Raw genomic sequence first — 20,345 nt, 5'->3', positions numbered from 1 at the left:
TCAGTCACAGGGGAAAGCCATAGTCTGGCTGGTAAGAAAGCATTTAAAAGAAGAAAAAAATAATAATATAATGTATAACAGGGAAGTAACAATTTGAAACAGAGTGTGACTAAGTGTTAACCAGCCATAAACAAAAAACAAAACAAACAAACCAAAACAAAACAAAAAACCTGCCATAAAGTGCCATAACTCATGTTTCAGCCAGTCAGCCAGGAAAGACAGGTTACCAGTGAGAGGGGACTTGAGCCAAGCATGACAGGAGGACCAGAGGCAGTCATACACTGCTCAAAGATGCTGCTCTTGGATAAATCACCGAGACAGGGACACTTCCTAGGCATCCTGACTGCCATAGGAAATACAGATGTGCTCCCTGAGTGAATCCCACAGAAACCCCTCAAGATGCAGAAAGACTGTAAGTTAGCCCCAGCCTGCTGTCTACTATCCCACTCCAGGAAACAAAGAGGCGAATCTTGTCTCCTGTACTAATAGCAAATCAAATATTTTTAAGTTAAAAAAAAAATGTGTAGCTGGGCATGGTGGTGCAGGCCTGTAATCTCAGCTCTGGGGAGGCAGAGGCCGGTGGATTGCTGTGAGTTCGAGGTTCAGCCTGGCCTACAAAGTGAGCCTAGGATAGCCAAGGCTACACAAAGAAACCCTGTCTCAAAAAATAAAAATTTAAAAAGTAAGTAAGCCACCAGCCAAATCACTCAGTTTCTTATCCTGGGCACTACAAAATCTTTAAGCTGGTTCTTTGTTGTTGTGGGAGATGTCTTATGCACCCTCAATCTCTCACCAGTACACACCAATATTATCTCTGCTCTAGTTGTCTCATCCAAGATGGCGCCACACGTTTAGTATATAGCCTTGATGTATACTAACTCTACTGAAGACCATGTTCAGAAAGACTTCTGTGCCGGGGCTCAGCCACATGAAAGCAGCACAGGACTCAGAACCCCACCCATCCAAATGGGCAGAATATAAGGTGGCAGAGGAAGGACCCCATCTCTTGTCTCAGAAATGGTCACAAAGGGTAAACCCTGACATGATGCAGACCAAAGGGCAGGGGTAAGCTCCCCTCGCACTCAGTCCCAGCAAGAGCCCTCATGCTACTTCCTTCCTGACTAATTAAGCCTTCCTTCTACTGAAATGGCCTCTTCCTCCCTGGCCTCTACCCTGACTAACTCCTGAAGCCTGGTCTTCACCCTAATGGCCTCCTTCCAGCTTGCTTTATGTGAGCTTCCTGATGCAACATGCAAATTTACAAGTGCAAAATGGTACTTCAGAAGACATTTCAACATGAGTGCCACTGCTGGTTTGCCTCTTCACTCTCAGAGATACTGGCTATGTGCACTACCCAAGTCTGTGGGAATATTTTCTTGATTAATTATTAATGTGGAAAGGCCCAGCCCACTGTGAACAGTGCCCCCTGGGCAGGTGGTCCTGGGTTGTACAAAAGAACAACCTGGAATCAAGACAGTAAACAGTATTCCTCATTGATCTCTGCTTCAGTTCCTGTCTCCAGGTCCCTGCCCTGCTAAAGTTCCTTGTTTGGCTTCCTTCAATGATTGATTATGATCAACACCTGCAGACAAATAAACCCTTTTTTTCCCAAGCTGTTTTTGATCATGATCTTCATTGCAGCAATAGAAAGCAAGCTAATATATCCAGGTTGCTGGAGACACTATGGACCACAAGGTGTCAGCACACCTGGCTCAACTGTCTTAGTGGGAAGTGGCTTTAAGCGGCAGCAATAGTCTGTGCTGGTGCCCAGACTGAGTGATGGAATAATAATTTTTTTCTGGACTTCAGCAGGACCTAAAACAAAACAAAACAAAACAAAACAAAACCAAACCCTGCACTGAGTTTTAGATGTTCATGTCTGGAGCCCAACAAGAACAAAATCCAGGGGCTTCTGGAGGTTAAGCACTTGAGAATAGGTGCTTATGGGAGACTGACTCCTATCCCAGAGCTGCTGCTCATGTAACAGCGAAGGCAGAGGACACCAAGAGAGGAGTAGAGTCTGCCCTGCATGTCTCCTGAGCTGGCAGGAGAGCAGCAGGCATGTCTGCCTGTTCCTGCCTCTAGCTAGATTACTTGGTGCTCACTTCAAACCACTCTGGCTCACAGATGGCTCTTCAGCAAAATCCTCTATGGTTCATTCTTAGGTTCATCAAAAAGAATGATGGAGAGAAAAATCTTAAGAAACCCATGAGGTGACAGTTATTATGGAAACATGTGTGTGAGAGAGAAGGCACAGGCACATTAGTGTCCACTAATGGTCTCACAATAAAAAGGAGTGAAATGCTACATCAAAAAGCAAAGGTAGGGTTGGAGAGATGGCTCAGAGGTTAAGAGCAATGACTGTTCTTCCGGAGGTCCTGAGTTCAATTCCCAGCAATTGAACTACGTGGTAGCTCACTACCATCTATAATGAGATCTGGTGCCCTCTACTGGCATGCAGGTGTACATGCAGGCAGAGCACTGTATGCATAATAATAAAGAAATAAAATCTTTAAAAAAAATTTAAAAAGCAAAGGTAGATAAGGGCCTGCTTGGCACATGTGAATGCTAAAGATCATCTCTTAAATCCTTGTGTCCTGACCCTCTAGGAAGTCCCTAGAGATAGCTACCTCACACTCCAGAGCCTCACACATCATAGTGAAGGAACAGGCTTAGGTTACAACAGGCGGTACAATCAATTTGAAACAACATGACTAACTAGAGTTTCCCAGATGGTCCCAGTCTTCCTAGGCACCACAAGAACACACCTGCAAACACTTGTCTACTCAAATGGCAAAGGGAAAGGCGCCCAAAGCTTCATTTAGGAGAGAGAAATGTCTTTGAGGGGAAAGGGAGGTGCCACAGGTAGAAACAGAGGGATCTGATTTACTTGGGGTTTGGCCTCTGGAGCAAGAGCAGCAAGCATGTGTCCCACCCATGACACAGGTAGACAACCAAGGAGCATAAGAAGAGAAAGAAGCTCAGCTGTCTGACCACAGGACTAGCAGACCTCAGGTGCCAGCTGATAAAACCCTACACCAAGATCTAGTGGGACAGCCCTGGAAGACAGGACATAAGCCTTCTCTCTCCACTCAGGTCTGCAGAAATGGCACCTGTGCAAGCCCCTGCGGACACCTAGGCCTTTGCCCTCACTTTCCCTAACCCTGAACAAAACCGACTTCCTTCTTCACTGCTTCCTCGCACAAACAACTGCTTTAGAAAGCGGCCTGAGCACATCTGGAGTGGTAGAGCATCTTCTGCCTAGTACTACAAGTCTTGACAACATTCCAGACTCCCAAACAGAAGCCTGAGTAGAGCTGCACTCAAACATTATGTGGCTAGCAGTGCCACCGCTGAGGAACCTTGGGGAAGACCAGTGACAGGAGCAGGGAATGGCAAACACACTTACCATCTCATCCAGGGCGTATCGCAAGAGGCCATGCTCATAAAGGATGAAGAATCGTCGCTGCCATTTCTGCAACAAAGCACAGAGTTTGGGGGTTAGGTGTCCTGGCCCTGGGTCTCAGCTGCAGAAACCCAATCTGACCCAGAATCTAAGGGATGCTGGCTCCAAGGCTTTAACTTCTGGGGTAGATGGTAGGAGACATAAGTGCAGTGATTCATTAGCTGGGAGAGGGGGTGTCAGGAGATGGCGCTAATCACATGTGACTAGTGCTTGCACATGCCCAGTAAGGTGTTTAAAGTTAGAGCAGAAACCATATGTGGTCACATTTCTATACTGCTCCTGGCAGCCAGTATAGAGCTTTCATAGAATGTTTGTTGCTCTATTAGATGAATGATCTTATGTGATCTGGAACAACCTGAGAATGCAGAGAAATTGATACTATCCCTCCTAAAGAAAGTCTGGGAAAGGGTATGAAATGGCTTGGTCTGGTGATTTCCAAGGGAGAGGAAGCAAGCAGCCAAAGCCAGGAATTCAACAGCAGTGGAACGAGCTAACAAAAAATAAACAGAAGCACCACAACAAAGCCCAGGCCTCCACGGGGTGTTACTATGGTCAAATGCCACTGAGAGCTGGAATGAAAAGGGCACATGTACACAACATCTTTCTGTGTGAAAGGCCTTGTCTAGGCCATGAAGCTGTGGCCTGAACACTGGCTCCGACAGGAACGACTCCCCCCCACCCCCCCAGGGGACTTCAGAAGGGCTCGAGCTTCTCTTCTCAACACTGTAAAAAGTCCAACAGTAGGTAAGTTTTGACTAGCACTAAAGCCACAAAATTAATTATAATGTATGTTTCTTTGCTGTAAACCAAAATAGTAAATTTTAAAACGTATTATTAAAATTTCTCATTTGGAGCCGGACATGGCAGTTCTGAAATTATAGTACAGACCAAGAAAGGCACTTGGCTCTCTGGGTACTGCATTTTAGCTGGAACTGCTGGCCACCAGGAGTGAGAACAGAACTCATAGGGCTACTCAGAGAGGACCTACTAGTGCTGCTTTCAGGCTGGAGTTCCAGAATAGACTGCTGGCATGTTTTCCAAAATCATTTCCAAGGTTCCTATGTGTTATCTTTGAAATCAGAATCTATTCCACAAGAAAGTCCAAAGACGCAATGCCATTAGCCCTGTGGGCCAGAGTGTGTATTGGGAGGCCCTGGCAAGGTGAGGAGGGATGAGGAGAGCTGGGGCAGTATATAAAGTGCATGAAGAAAGTGTATGGGAAGATACTCTGCCTGGAGCTGAATCCTCAGGGTTGCCCGGGGAATGAGCAAGCCTCTGGTCAGCAAAATGCAAGCATAGCCACCTTTTTGCTCTGGAAGAGACCTATACACAGGAGGCAGAACAGTGTAAGGCTTACTCAGGGAACATAGGTGTCCAGGCCTCAGGCCTCAGCCCTTCATTAGGACTAAGCCCCTGGCTCAGGAGAGGGTGGCTGCCTTGGCTCTGAAGGACCTGGGAGCTAGCTTAACATGTTGCAAAGATGTACTTAATTGCTTTTTACCTTTTCCATTTGACTGTTCGCAAAGAGTCCAGATGACCCACAATCAGTGACACGCATACAAGAATGCCACATTTTGAAACAAGGATTCGATATATACATAAGCAGAACTTTCTGAGACTGCAGAGTTCACAAAACGCTGGACGCCTGCTGAGTTTGTCACCCAGGTTCCAATGTTTACATCCAGTCTCCCTCCCTAATTTTACCAATTTGCTTTCAAATGGACCTCCTGGTTCTTCCACTCCTAGAATTATTTCAGGTGTCCTTACCCGTGACCGGTGCACTGGGTTGTCAAAGTCAGTGCCATCTGGAGCCAGGAGCAGCCAGCCACCATAAATGGGTTTTGCCTAGAAGAGAAAAAGGATGGCAGGTCACCAGTAGCACTGGACCAGAAGACAAGAGCGCAGGGCAAGTTGACAAACAGGATGTCATCTCCTCCTTCCCAGCCCAGGCTAGGTGGAATAGAGGCCTAGTTTAAAAGGTCCCAGAGTTCCACAGCTTGTGGTGCGCTTAGGGAAACACAGAACCTGAGGGTGTTCGCAAATGCACAAAGCAAAAGAACCCTTAAGACAAAGGCTTCCTCTCTCGAGTTCCTAACAAACACACCAAGATAGGGAAGGGTGACATTTTATTAGATGAATGTGCCACATTGGGTGCCAGGAATCAAGTGTAAATGACACAGCTCCAAGCCCCAATCCTGAAGACATAAAGTAGAGCCTGGTAGAGATCAAATTAGGCACTGGCCTAAGATTCACCGGTGCCTAGGTGCCACCAAGGGCAAGGAAGCCTCTGGGCTTCAACTTGCCACTGAGCGGTTGAAAAGCAGAATAACTGTCTCATGAAGCTTCTGTGATAATGCAGGTGAAAAGAACCAGGACAGAAGCCAGGTGAGGCAGCTCATGTCTGTAATCTCAGGACTGGGGAGGCTGATGCAGGAGGATCACCATGAGTTCCAGGTCAACCTGGGCTGCAGCATGAGACTGTCTCAACAAAGAGAGTACAGGGAGCTGAATGCTGCAGCTGGAAAACAGTCTGGCAGTTTGGGAAAAGTTGAGCATACAGCTAAGCTACTGTGAGCACCAACAATTCCACTGCTAGGTAACATACATGTGAGAAAACTACACAAATGGAAACACGCACTGCAACATTCTAAGAGCACTGCTCCCAACTGCCCAAGGGTCTAATAGCAGAAATGCACACAGACAGTTGAAAGATCTGTAGTCCACCCACACACTGACTGCTCAGCATGACACAGATAGAGGCCCTGGTGCACACATAAAATGTGTGAACCTCAAGAGCACCGTACAACTGAAAGCAGTTAGACACAAAAACCTGCACATTATTGAATCCTGTTCACATTAACTGTCTGGAACAGGCAAATCCACACAACAGAAGGCAAAGGGAATGGCTACCCAGGGGCAATGGGAAAGACACTGGGTTTCTTTGGCAAGTGATAAAAATGTTCTGAGATGAGATACTGGAGATCGCTGCAGTACTGTGAGTAACATAAAGCTAGAGACCTCAACAATTTAAGAGGGTGAATGTTATACAGCATGTGAATTAGACCTCAATAAAAACTACACAAGAAAAAAGCACCAAGCATGATGTCTGGCCTATAAAACCTCAACAAATGTCAGGCCTGGCTATTATTTTACTGACCAAAGCACCTCCCACCCTTGAGACCTGGCAAAGGAGTCCAATGTGCTTATAGGAATGCGGCACGCTAGGGCACTTTACAACTACATCCAGTTGGAGAGAAGAGGCTGGCAAAGGGACAACTGAACTGAACCAATGTACCTTCTCCCATTTGGGGGACAGTGACAAAAAAATTCAAATCCTCCTGCTGCCTCCACCTCATGATCTCTGAATTAGCCATGGGGAACAGAGGCACTTAATAATGCTTATCTGCAAACTGGGAGGCCCCATCAGGCCAATCCATTTAGCTGTGGAATCTGTGACTCAAGAGAGGGCAATTTGCTTGCTAAAGGGTCATAGAGCCTCCAGCCTAAGCCAAGAATCCTCCCGTTTTCTGGCTTCTTTGCACAGAGTCCTTAACAACGCCCCCAAACTCTGACTTCTCCTGAGTAGAGTGGGTAGAAAGAGATGTGAGTTGGGATAGAGGCAGGCTGCTGGAAAAATGACAGAACTTTGCTTTGATGGAACGCAGGAGTAAGTGCTGGCAGAAGGCCCAAGAGCTAAATGGACACTGGCAGTGCCCAGCCAGCTGAACATCCCCTCTCCCCACAAACGCGCTAAGCATACACTGTAGGTAGACTAGCCACAGCATAGGAAAGCCAGAGCTGGGGCCAGATGACTCCCTGTAGCCTGTACATCTTGATCCTCCTGGGGCCTCTTGGCCTCCATCTTGAGTGGCCCTCACATCCCCTAGCTGTGGGATCTGGTCAGCAGACTACCCAGTGTGACTGTGTGGCATCTTTTTGGTTTATGGCTACAGGGCTTTAGGATGACTTTATATTAGGTTCATGTACATGACCTTCGGGGACCTTAGTGATTGGTGCAAACGCCCTTAAAACCCAGGTCACCCTGCCTCAATTCCTCACTGGCATCATTATTCACTCAGCAAACCCCTGTCTAGGCCTACAACGCATAGGCACGCACTACACACTAGAAACCTACTAGAACTTTCTGGGCCACCATCACAGATCTTAGTATCTCTACAAAAGGGCCTCCAGTAGAGGCAGCCAGGAAAGCATAGGGCTAGAATAAGAACTACGGCTCCAGAAAGAGCTGGCAGGAAAACTGGTACCTCAAATAGTGACAGAGGCAAATCTCAAAGGACAGGGAGCAGCTTATTGGATAGTTTGGAACTGGGGCTAGCTAGGGTCAAGAGACAGTGAAAGGTGTAGGGTGACTATGTTGACAACTCCATCTCTAGAAATAACCAAAATCACTAAGTTGTGTACTTTAAACATTTTAATTACACGAATTTACCTCAATAAAGCATGTATTTATTTATTTATTATTTTTTAAGAAAAGGTTTCTCTGTGTAGCCTTAGTTGTCCAGGAACTCACTCTGTAGACTAAGGTGGCTTTGAACTCAATAAAGCCATTTTTAAAAAGCATGTAAAGAGAGTTCTCATATGCTCCTCCAGGGTCTAGCCCAGTGAGGTGTCCCCTTCCCCCTTCTCCAACCCCATATCCATGCCTTTACTACAACCCACCAGATCTAGCCCAGGTCCCATAACCAGTGGCCAGCCTCGTCTAAGAACCACTGACTGTGCAGCAGCCCAAGCTCTAGGCTTCCACTAGGTCCCACATCCTATAAACCCCTGCCTTCTAACCACCCTCTCCTGTATTCAAGTCAACCTCTAGGTTTCCCCAGAACTCGCTCTACCTATAACCACCCACAGGTGGCTCCTGTGCCACTTGGTAATCACCCCAGTTGGTATCCAGACCTCCCGAGGTCTGCCTCCAGAGTCTTGACTAGTGAGTCCCTTTGATATTCCCAAACATACCTTTTCTACCACCTGCCAGATCTAGTCTGGGCCCAACATGTAGTGCACTAGCCTAGTCTGGCCTCCCCCGCCTGTACTAAAGAAGATCTCTAGGCTTCTGCTAGGCCCAACCAAAGGACACTTCCACACCATATCCAACCTTTCCACTCAGCCAAATCTAGTCCCAGCACCCAGGCTTGGGCCAGGAAGCAATGGTGTCCACCACCCCAGCCCCTTCTCCCCACCTGACTTCATTTCACCTGAGCCATTTCCAGTCTCTAGGCCCAAACTACCTGAATATCCTTTCTTTTGCCCCAAACCTGCTCTGTCCATAAGAGACTCAGAATAAACAAAAGAAGTATACAGCTGGGTGTGGTGGCACACACCTGTAATCCCAGCACTTAGAGAATCAGAGCCAGGCAGATCTCTGTGTGTTCTATTCTAGGCCAGCCTGGGCTGTAGAGTGAGTCCAGGACAGCCAAGGCTACATAGAGAAACCTTGTCTCAAAAAAAGATTCACATGCACAGATCTCATCACAAAAATACCAAACAATATAAAAGGCTATGCCAGCATTTTCTCTGTAAAACCCACATCTAGGGAATTACCTAGATGAACCCCAGAACACAGAATTTAAAAGAAGAATCCCACACTTCATCAAAGAATTCAAGGAGTTTGAAGAAGACACAAAGAAACAACGTGATGAAATTAAGGAGAAAAGAGCTTAGGGTTATTCTCTCTGTCCTGGAACACAAAACAAATCTTCATCAATTCAAGACACTGAAGTTGCTCCTTGTATGATTTCTCACCACAGTGTCACAGAAATTAAAAATGGCAGCAAACAAATCTCTAGCATATACACAAATTCATGGAGATTAGACAACTTATTACTGAATGATGAGCGGGTAAAAGAACTCATAGTAAAAATGACTATCTTACCAAAAGCAATCTACAAATTCATTGCAATTCCCACCAAAATGCCAACACAACTCTTAACAGAACTTGAAAGTGCAATTCTCAACTTCATATGGAAAAATAAAAAACATAGGATAGCCGTAACAGTCCTGCACGATAAAATAACTCCTGGAGGTTATCTCCATCCCTGATTTCAAGCTGTAGTAGAGAGCAGTAGTAATAAAAACTGCATGATATTGGCATAGAAACAGACAGGTTGACCAATGGAATTGAATTGAAGACCCAGAAATAAACCCACACACCTATGGTCACTTGATTTTTGACAAAGATGCCAAAACCATGCAACGGAAAAAAGAAAGCACCTTCAACAAATAGTGCTGGTCGAACTGGATGTCTGCATGTAGAAGAATCCAAATACACCCACATCTATTACCTGCACAAAACGCAAGCCCAAGTGAATCAAAGACCTCAACACAATACTAGATACACTAAATCTGATAAAAGAGAAAGTGGGGAATAGCCTTGAACGCACTGGTACAACAGACAACTTCCTGAATGGAATACCAACAGCTCAGGCTCTAAGATCAACAATTAATAATGGGGCCTCATGAGGCAAAGGCAAGGCAAAGGACACCACCAACAGGACAAAACAGCAGTGTACAGAATAGGAAAAGATCTCCATCAACCCTACATCTGACAGAGAGCTAGTATCCAAAATATATAAAGAACTCAAGAAATTAAACACCAATAAAACAAATAACCCAATTAAAAATGGGGTACAAAGCTAAATTCTCAACTGAGAATTTTAAATGGCTGAGAACCACGTAAAGAAATGTTCAACATCCTTAGTCATCAAGGAAATACAAATCAAAACAACTCTGAGATTCCACCTTACACCCATCAGAATGGCTAAGATTAAAACTTCAAATGATAGCACATGCTGGTAAGGATGTGGAGCAAGATGAACTCCTTCATTGTTGATGGGAATACAAACTTGTACAACCACTTTGGAAATAAATCTGGCAGTTTCTCAGAAAATCGGGAGTAGTTCTACCTCAAGACCCAGCTATACCACTCCTGGGCATATACCCAAAAGATGCTCCACCATACCACAAGGACACTTGCTCAACTAGGTTCATAGCAGCTTTATTCATAATAGCCAAAAACTGGAAACAACCTAGATGTCCCTCAACCGAAGGATGGATTAAAAAAAAAAAAGCGGTACATTTATACAATGGAATGCTACTCATACATTAAAAACAAAGACATTCATTGCAGGCAAACGGATGAAATTACAAAAGATCTTTCTGAGCAAGGTAGCCCAGACCCAGAAAGACACACATGATATGCACTCACTTATAAGCACATTTTAGCCATAAAGCACAGGATAACCATGCTACAACCCACAGACCCAAAGAAGTTAAGTAACAAGGAGGGCTCAAGGGAGGATGCTTGAATATCACTCAGAAAGGGAAATAAAACAGACATCAGAAGTGGACGGAGGGAAGATACTAGGTGGGAGAGAGGGTGGGGATCAGATGGCAGGGAGGCTCCTGGGAGTCTATGGGGATGACCCTATCTGAAACTTCTAGCAGAGGAGGATAGAGAGCCTGAAGTCCTCACCTCCTGTAGCCAACTGGGACTTGCAGTGGAGGGAGGGGGACACTAACCCAGCCATAAAATCTTCGACCCAGGGCTGGAGAGATGGCTCAGCGGTTAAGAGAACCAGTTGCTCTTCCAGAAGTCCTGAGTTCAATTCCCAGCACCCACATGGCGGCCCACAACCATCTATAATGAGATCTGGTCCCCTCTTCTGGCCTGTAGGTGTACATGCAGGCAGAGCACTGTATAATAAATAAATAAATAAACAAACAAACAAACCTTTGACCCAAAATGAGTTCTGCCTACAAGAAATGTAGGAATAAAGATAGAGCAGAGATTCAGGGAAAGGCCAACCAGTAACTGGCCCAACTTGAGATACACCCCATGGGAGACAGCCAACCCCTGACACTTCTAATGATACTGTGCATTGATTGCAGACAGGAGCCTAGCACAACTGTCTTCTGAGAGGCTTCAGCCAGCAGCTAATGGAAACAGATGCAGAGATCCACAGCCAAACAATAGGTAGAACTTGGGGAGTCTTGGGGAAGAGTGGGAGGAAGGACTGAGGGAGTCGGAGGGGACAAGGACACCACAAGAAGACCTGGAGAGTAAACTAACCTGGGCTCAAAGAGATTGAATCACCAACCAAAGAATATGCACGAGCTGAACCTAGGCCTCCTACACATATGTAGCGGATGTGCGACATGTGGGTCCCCTAACTACTAGAGTAGGGACTGTCTGCAATGCTTGCCTTTGGATCCCTTTCCCCTGGCTGGACTACTTTGCCTGGCGTCAGTGGGAGAGGATGTGCTTAGTCCTGTTGTGACTTGAGGTGCCAGGGTGGGTTGGTACCCTTGGGGGGCGGGGGGCTCTCTTTCTCAGAGAAAAGGAGAGGGGGTGGGAGGAAGAGTGTGTGAGGGTGGAACTGGGAGAGGAGGGAGGGGGCTTTGATCAGACTATAAAGTGATTAAATTAATCAATAAAAAAAGAAAAATTCCAAAAACTAAATGAAAATATAAACACAACAAAATCTTTGGGACATATCGAAAGTAGCCCTGAGATAGATTGCTAAATCTAAGTGCCTACATTTTAAAAATCAGAAAGATGCTGTATGGTGGTGGCGCATGCCTTTAATCTCAGCACTTAGGAAGCAGAAGCTAGCAGATCTCTGTGAGTTCTAGGCCAGTCTGATCTACAGAGCTCACTCCAGGACAGTCAAGGCTACACAGAGAAACTCCGTCTCAAAATCAAACAAACAAAAACAAATAAACAAAAACCCCAGTTGATGGCAAGAAATAAGAAGCACAACAGAAATCAATGAAATAGAAACAAAGACTCAATGAATATACTAACTGTTTTTTTAAAAGCAAGATAAACATGATTGACAGACCCTTGGCCCAACTAACCAAAAGGAAACTGAGGACTCAAATTAACATAATCAAAAATGAACAGGGAAGCATATCAGACAACAAAGAAATTTAGACTATTTTAAGGGGACTTTTAAAAAAGATTTGCTTATTTATTATGCTTGCATGTACACCTGCACACCAGAAAAGGGCATCATATCACATTATAGATGGTCGTGAGCCATCATGTTGTTGCTGGAAATTGAACTCAGGACCTCTAGAAAAGCAGTAAGTACTCTTAACCTCTGAGCCATCTCTCCTGCATAAAGGAACACTTAAAAAACATGTATTCCATTAAGATGGAAAACAAAAATGAAAACAAAACAACAACAACAAAGGATGGCTTTCTAGATTCAAATAGACTATAAAAATTAAACTGAGAAGTCAAGAACCTAAACAGACCCACAAAAAGTGAGGACAATGAAATAGTAATAAAAAGCCTTCCAGTTTAAAAAAAAAAAAGAAAAGAAAAAAAGAAAAAGAAAAGAAAAGACCAAGGCCAGATGGATTCACAGCAGAATTCTAATAGACTTTCAAAGATCTATAGCTAATGTTTTAAAAGCTACTCAAATAAAGAAAAGAAATAAAAGGAACATCGAAATGCCTTCTACGAAGACAGCATCACTTTAATATCTAGACTAGGAAAAAACAACAACAACAAAAAGAAAACTACAGGCTACTATATTCGCAGTGAATTAAAACAAACAAACAAACTCCAGTCTGACCTACAAAGTAAGTCTAGGACAGCAGGGGTTGTTACACTGAGAAACCCTGTCTTGGGGGGTGAGGGATGGGGTGGGGGTTGGGGGGAGACTCATTAAATAATTATTTCAAACAGAATAGAGACATGTATCAAAAAGATTATCCACCATGACCAGATTGATTTTATCTTTGAAATATAGGGATGTTTGAATATGCACAAGTCAATAAATGCACTAAACCACATAAATAGATTTAAAGACAAAATTTACACTATCACCTCAAAAAATGTAGATGCCTTTGACAGAATTTAACATGTCTTCGTGATAAAAATTCTATAAAGAATGGGAACATACTTCAACACAATGAAAGGTTTTACACACACACACACACACACACACACACACACACACACACACACAAAGTCAACATCATCCTAAATGAGCAGTTCTCAACCTGTGGGTGGCAACTGTTTTGGGAACCAAAGGACCCTTTCCCAGGGGTCACTTAAGACCATTAGAAAATAGATATTTACATTACTATTCATACTAGCAAAATTAGTTACGCAGAAACAAAAATAATTCATGGTTGGGGGTCACCACAACACAAGGAACTGTATTAAAGGGCTGCAACACTAGGAAGGCTAAGAACTACTGTTCTAAATGGAGAAAGGCTTCCAGCAATCCCACTGAAGCCAGGGATGACCCTGAAATGCCCGCCCTCCGCACTCCTTTTCAACACTGTGCTCGAAGTGAAGGACTAGCTAGAAGGGACATACATAAAGAAGTCGTCTAACTATCCCTATTTGCAGATGATGTGATACCACAACACACACACAGAAATCCCAAAACTTCTATCAGAAATCTTGCAAGAATGATAAAGAAATTCAGCAATGTGGATGGATATATAATCACCCTGCAGAAATCAATCACTTTTCTATACACCAACAACAAACATACAATGAAGGAAATCATGGGCACACCCCACTCACAATAGCTTCAAAGAAAATAAAATCAAGGAATAAACCTAACCAAGGAAAACTTTTAAACTCTGAAGAGATAAAGACACTAGAAAATTGAAAGACATCTCATGCTTATGGACTGATAGAAATAACATTATTAAAAAAGACAATTTTACAAGAAGCTACTCTCAGATTCAATGCAACCCCTATCTCATTCTTCTTAAAACCTATATGGAACCACGAAAGACCCCAGACAGGCCAAACAACCCTGAGCAAAAAGAACAACGCCGGAGGGATTACCATTCAAGATTTTAAAAAATACATTACAGAGCCATGGTTATTTAAAAAAGAAAAAAAAAAAAAAAAGTGTAGCACTGACACAAAAAACAGATATGTAGACCAATGGAATAAAAACCAAAGAGCCAAACATGAATACATATAATCTCATTTGACAAGGACACCAAAAACATGCTGGATAAAAGAAAGCATGTTCAATAAATGGTACTGGGAAACTGCATGTCAACATGCAGAAGAATGAAATTAGATTTGTGTCTGTCACCTTGAGCAAAAACTCCACATGGATTAAAGATCTTGATGTGAAACCTGAAATACCAAAATAGTTAGAAAAAACACAGGCAGCCCTCATGATGCAAGAGTAGGAAAGGGCTGTCTGACTAGGGCTCCATTAATTCAAGAGCTAAGGCCAACAACTGACAAGCGGGGCTTCCTGAGACGAAAAAGCTTCCGCACAGCTAAAAGAGCAACCAACAGGGTGAAGAGGAAGCCCACAGAATGGGAGCGAAGCTTTGCCAGCCATACAGCTGACAGAATTAATGTTCAGACTATATAGACTCAACAAACAAACAAACAAACACCCAGAGTCAAAACAACACCACCACCCACAAATGACCCATTAGAAAAATGGGCTAGGGACCTCAGCAGAGAGTTCTCAAAAGAAGGAAAAAAATGGTTGGCAAATATACAGAAAATGCTTATCTTCCTTAGAAATTAGGAAAATGTAAATCAAAACAGCTTTGAGATTTCATCTTACTTTAGTCAGGGTGACCCTGATCAATAACAAATGCTGGAGGAGATGTAGGGAAAGGGAACCTCCATTCACTCACAGTTGGTGGGATTGCAAACTGGGGCAGCCACTATGGAGATCAGTGTGGAGCATTCTCAAAAAGCTAAAAGGAAGTCTTACATATGACCCTACCATACCACTCAATGGCATATATACCCAAACGCCCCAGTATCCTACGTAGGATGTTCATTGCTGCTTTATTCACAACAGCTAAGTATGGAAACAAAGGAAAAGTCATTATCCTGATGAATGAATAATGAAAATGTACTGAATACACAATGAAATGACATTCAGCTGTAAAGAAAAATGAAAACATGAACTTTGCAGTAAGTGGACAGAACTAGAAAATATACTGAGTAAAATACTCCAGACCCAGAAAGACGCATGCTTTATGTTTTCTCTCATGGGGGTTCATAGCTTCAAACCTTCAGGTGTGAGTACATAGTCTGCATGAATGTAGAACGGGACCACTGCCAGGAAAGGGGGCTCAGGAAAAACAGAGAGGGAGGTAGAGTTCTGTGATGTGGTCTGGGAGATGGGAAGAAGGGTACTTTAGGGAGGGAGAGGGAGGCACATACAGAAGAAGGTGGGAGGTGGGTAAAATAACAACAAAGACCTCTGAAGAAGTAATAAGGAAGCATACTACCTATTTACCTCCAAAAACCTTACAATACACAAAATTGTGTATATAAATATACATAATTTTAATCAACCTTTCTCATCTTTGTTGATGGTACTTCCTCCAAGAACCAAAGACCACTTTATAGAAAATCTCAATACAAGACATGAGAAGCCTTCTTGCATGATACCAGAAGATGCTGTGAGAGCTTCTGGAAAAATGAGGCAACCAACAGTTCTCTTCGACTATGATGCCTATGCAGCACATCAACAATGGCACCATAACCCTGAGTGCAGTAGTGGCAAGTATACCTTGCTGATAACCTAACCGGACGTTAAGAGCCACTCAACGGGAAGGAAGCCGCGCCTGGTGCTGGGCACCTCGCTAACTACCCAGAGCTGTGAAGTCACGCATCCTAGATGAGAACCCACAACCTCCCCCACCCCTTCTGCTTTTTGGTTTTTGGAGACAGGGTTTCCCTGTGTAACAGCCCTGGCTGTCCTGGACTTGTTTTGTAGACCAGGCTGGCCTCGAACTCATAAAGATGTGCCTGCTTCTGCCTCACAAGTGCTGGGATTAAAGGTGTGTACCACCATGCCCAGCTCAACCTCTTCTTTTCTTCTTTAAAGATTTATTTATTTTACGTATATGAGTGCTCTATCTGCATGTACACCTGCCCACCAGAAGAGGGCATGAGATTACATTATATATAGATAGTTGTGAGCTACCATGTAGTTACCGGGAATTAAACTCAGGACCTCTGGAAAGAGCAAACAGTGCTCTTAACTGCTGAGCCATCTCTCCAGCCCCTCAACCTCTCCTTTTCAAAAGCAGCATAATACCTAAATACAACTTAAAACAGTTGTCCTGATACCCACAGCTAAGGAGAGCTCGCACCCTGCATCAAGGAAACACCTCTTTGTAACAGACAGAGACCACTACAGAAAAGCACAATCAATCAAAGTGCAGAATTGCTGAGCTCAGTCCCAATGGATACATCTATAAAACACTCCAGCACCTAAGTAAAGCCCAGGAAAGACTGTAGAAGAAGAAGTAGAAAGATTCTAAAAGCTAGAGGATCAGAGAGTTTGCCGTAGGATGTTGACTCCCAGTAACGTCAAAAGCTACATTCAAAAAGTCTCACCAACATGGCTGTCTAAGCATGACATGAACAAGGACATAATGATACGCATGCCAAAGGATGGGGGAAAGCCCAGGAGGCCTCACCTTTCACAACCACAGACAACTGGAATGCTGAGAATGGGAGAAACAGTCTTGCCAAATGGCCAACCCCAAAAACATATATACAAGTAACATAAAGACTAAGCAGGTTATACTTAGGAATAAATATATAAATATTTGCATATAACAGTAAGCAAAAATAAACCATAAAATTTAAAGAAAGCAAGAGTATATGGAAAGAGTTGAGGGAGAAAAGGGAGCCATAGTGTAATTATATTATAATCTCAAAAAATTAAAATAAAACACATGCAAGCCTGACAACTTGTGTTTGATCGCCTGAACTCATAGTGGAAGGATATATATATATATCTCCAAGTCCCAAAATAAGCCCTCCATACATGCAACAACATGCATGATCTCTCTCTCTCTCTCTCTCTCTCTCTCTCTCTCTCTCTCTCTCTCACACACACACACACACACACACACACACACACACACACACACACACACACTTATCAGGCTTAACTACTGAGTAAGACTGCCTCAAAACAATCATTTACTAGGACCTAAGTCTGGTCACACTGTAAGCATCTGAGTAAACCAAGTTCTCTTTCCCACCCTAAGGAAGTCAGACCTCTGCAGGGGCTGAATTTTCAAGGGACTCTGCCCAAGTCAGAGATAGGGACAAAGGACTTAAGAGCTATAATTTGTAGCCCTGATGTGTAGGAGTTGATGTGGACCAGATGAGTAAGAGAGCAGGATACCCAAGGCTGCACTGGCCCTATGGAGCACAGGATGATGCAACAGAGCCTGAAGGCCTGATTTGGTCCCAACAGCCTGACGATACCAGGAAACTGAAAGACTAGCCACACAGGGCAAAGTCATAGGACAATGCATGACCTTCTCACTGAGGACAAAAAAGACCCAAAGAGGCACTTCCTTCACACATACACAGACAGGCATAGACACACACACACACAATCCTCACACATCCCCATGGCTGCCCTTCTCCAGTCAGGTTTGGGGGCCTGTTGCTGTCTCTCCCAGATCCCTACCCAGCCCACAACCTTACAAAGCCTCCTACACCTTAGGATTTCATGTCCCTTCCTCAAAGACTGTCCTGACTACTTCGCCCAGCATCAGTGACTTGCCTCCATCATTAGAAGAATGACATGTTTCAAAACTGACACATGCCTGAGATTTTGTCACACAGGACCGAAGGGATACCACTTAGGGTTTTTGTTTTGTTTTATAGACTCAATAGGGTCTTCTAAATAAAGCATCATGCCAACTGCAAATAGGGCTGTGTGCCTCCTTCCCTTCCTAATGTTACCCCTTTTATCTTTCTTAACTGCTATAGCTAAGGTTTCGAGCAGGAAGAGTAGATATCTTTGACTAATTCCCACCTTTAAAAAAAATGTCCTGAGTAAGTTTCCATTTAATGTAATGTTGTCTATAGGTTTGTTGTATATAGCCTTTATGATTGTGAAGTAGGTCCCATTTATTCATAAAGTTTCTAGAACTTCTATCATGAAGGCATGTTGGGCTTTGTCAAATACCTTTCTAGCATTGACTAAAATAATGGTGGGTTTCTTTCCTGACATTTGTTTATATGGTACATTACATGTATTGATTTACATATGTCATCCCGACCTTGCCTTTCAGGGATGAAGCCCACTTGGTTATAACGTATACATTGCCACTACTGAACCTTTAGGGCTACTGAGCCGTGCTGGGCACTGTTGTGGTTCATAGGCATCACAGCTGGGGCAGGAGTGCTGGTTGCTTCCCTCCTTTGGAAGCTCGAATAGCAGCTTCTGCTACCTCAGGGAGGAGGCATTCAGGTCAGTTCCCTCTCAGGGGCCTCCGGGCCCTGTCTGAAGTGCATGGTGTCTTAAGCAATAGGGACTTAACTTTCACCTCTGGGCAATAGCCTGAAATGTTTTGGACAACCCAGCCCAACAATTCAAATGATGGTTTCTCATGCCTGGGGTTGGGGTTTTTGTTAGATGGTCTTTGGGTCTTGGAAGACGCAATGCCAGGCCAGATAGGAAAAGTTCATCTGAACTATATGTATTTATACACACACTAAATGCTGCCAAAGACATACAGGAAGTATATATTCACCCAACATCACTGAAAATCAGTTATGGCAGTTTCTTAAGAACTAAATATGAAATTCCCATTTCACCAGGAGCCATACTCCTGTATATTTCACTCCAGAGAAATGAAAGTAGTGACACAAAAGCTACACACAAATAATGGCAGCAGTCCAGAAGACCTGCAGAGTAGAAAACAGCTGAACAAACTGTGTCACCACTCCATGGGCCACATGGGCCACCAGTCAGCAACAGAGTGGCAATGTCTGCCCCCATACACTATTCTCTGGGCTGCCAGAGATCAAAGAGTGGAAAGAGTCCACCTCACAGGTGATGTGCTGTGAGAGTCCACTCACAAAACTCCCTGAGAAAGCTACTCCAGCACTCAGGATGTAGAAGCAGTCAGATCTCTGTGAGTTCCAGGCTAGCCTAGTCTACACAGTGAGGTCAAGGCCAGCCGGAGATACATTGTGAAACCATTTCTCAAAAACCAATAAAATTAAAAATATAACTAAATAAGAATTTTTAAACACTGGGCAGTGATGGCACACGCCTTTAATCCCAGCACTTGGGAAGCAGACGCAGGGGGATCGCTGTGAGTTCGAGGCCAGCCTGGTCTACAAAGCGAGTCCAGGACAGCCAAGGCTACACAGAGAAACCCTGTCTCAAAAAACCCAAAAAGAAAGAAAGAAAGAAAGAAAGAAAGAAAGAAAGAAAGAAAGAAAGAACTTAAAACTTCACAAAATGAAGTCTACTCTTTCTAAAAAGCTTCCTCCACCTTATCCACAGAGGTTTGGAACACTGGCACAACCTGCTACAGCCCCAGAGCCCATGGCTATATTAAAAAAGGCTCTGAAGTCCATCCTCAAGATCCTCAGCTCCTAGCTACACGGTATAAGCTCGACTGGCTCAGACAGAAGCCTGTGGCAGTCCCAGGCTCATATGATCCATCTTGCAGGGCTTCTTACTTCACAGTGGCAAGTCTTAACCATCCTCCTAGAGTCAATCTTCGTTAAGTCAGGGGAACAAATGTTTCCAACCAGATCAAATGGGTGAGGGTACAAGTCAATACTCTGTTTAACAAAGCACAATTAAGCTACTAAATAAATGCTTTTGGGCACAGCTGGCATCTAGACACTGCCACCCCATCACAATCAAGCCTCAAGACACCCAGAACAGACTAGTTTGGCTCTGACTTCACATGGCCTGACTGACTCAAAGAGCGTGGAGGGAGCACAGTTTGTGACAGGATTCCTAGCAGGTTTCCTGCTCTCTAGGACTCACCTTCTCCCTCAGAAGGCAAGTGGGCATGGAATGAGGAAGTGGGACTATAGGGGCAGCAGCCAAACAATCCATGAAGC

General features: G+C 44.1%; 1 protein-coding gene across 7 annotated transcripts in view; it reads right to left on the bottom strand.

The window, feature by feature from the left end:
- The window catches only part of Mprip (myosin phosphatase Rho interacting protein), a 121,972-nt gene that overhangs the window by 79,791 nt on the left and 21,836 nt on the right, over nt 1-20,345 (bottom strand). For all 7 annotated transcript variants that reach the window (XM_051167794.1, XM_051167798.1, XM_051167796.1 and 4 more), the window contains exons 2-3: nt 5,234-5,311; nt 3,410-3,475 (exon numbers count right to left, since the gene is read on the bottom strand). In XM_051167794.1, the coding sequence (XP_051023751.1) occupies nt 3,410-3,475; nt 5,234-5,311 (144 nt within the window). The remainder of the gene's footprint in view (nt 1-3,409; nt 3,476-5,233; nt 5,312-20,345) is intronic.

The sequence above is a fragment of the Acomys russatus genome, chromosome 25 (assembly GCF_903995435.1).
Source record: "Acomys russatus chromosome 25, mAcoRus1.1, whole genome shotgun sequence".
Lineage (NCBI taxonomy): Eukaryota > Metazoa > Chordata > Mammalia > Rodentia > Muridae > Acomys > Acomys russatus.
Note: the sequence above shows the minus strand (reverse complement) of the source record. Positions and strands in the feature narration are given on the sequence as shown.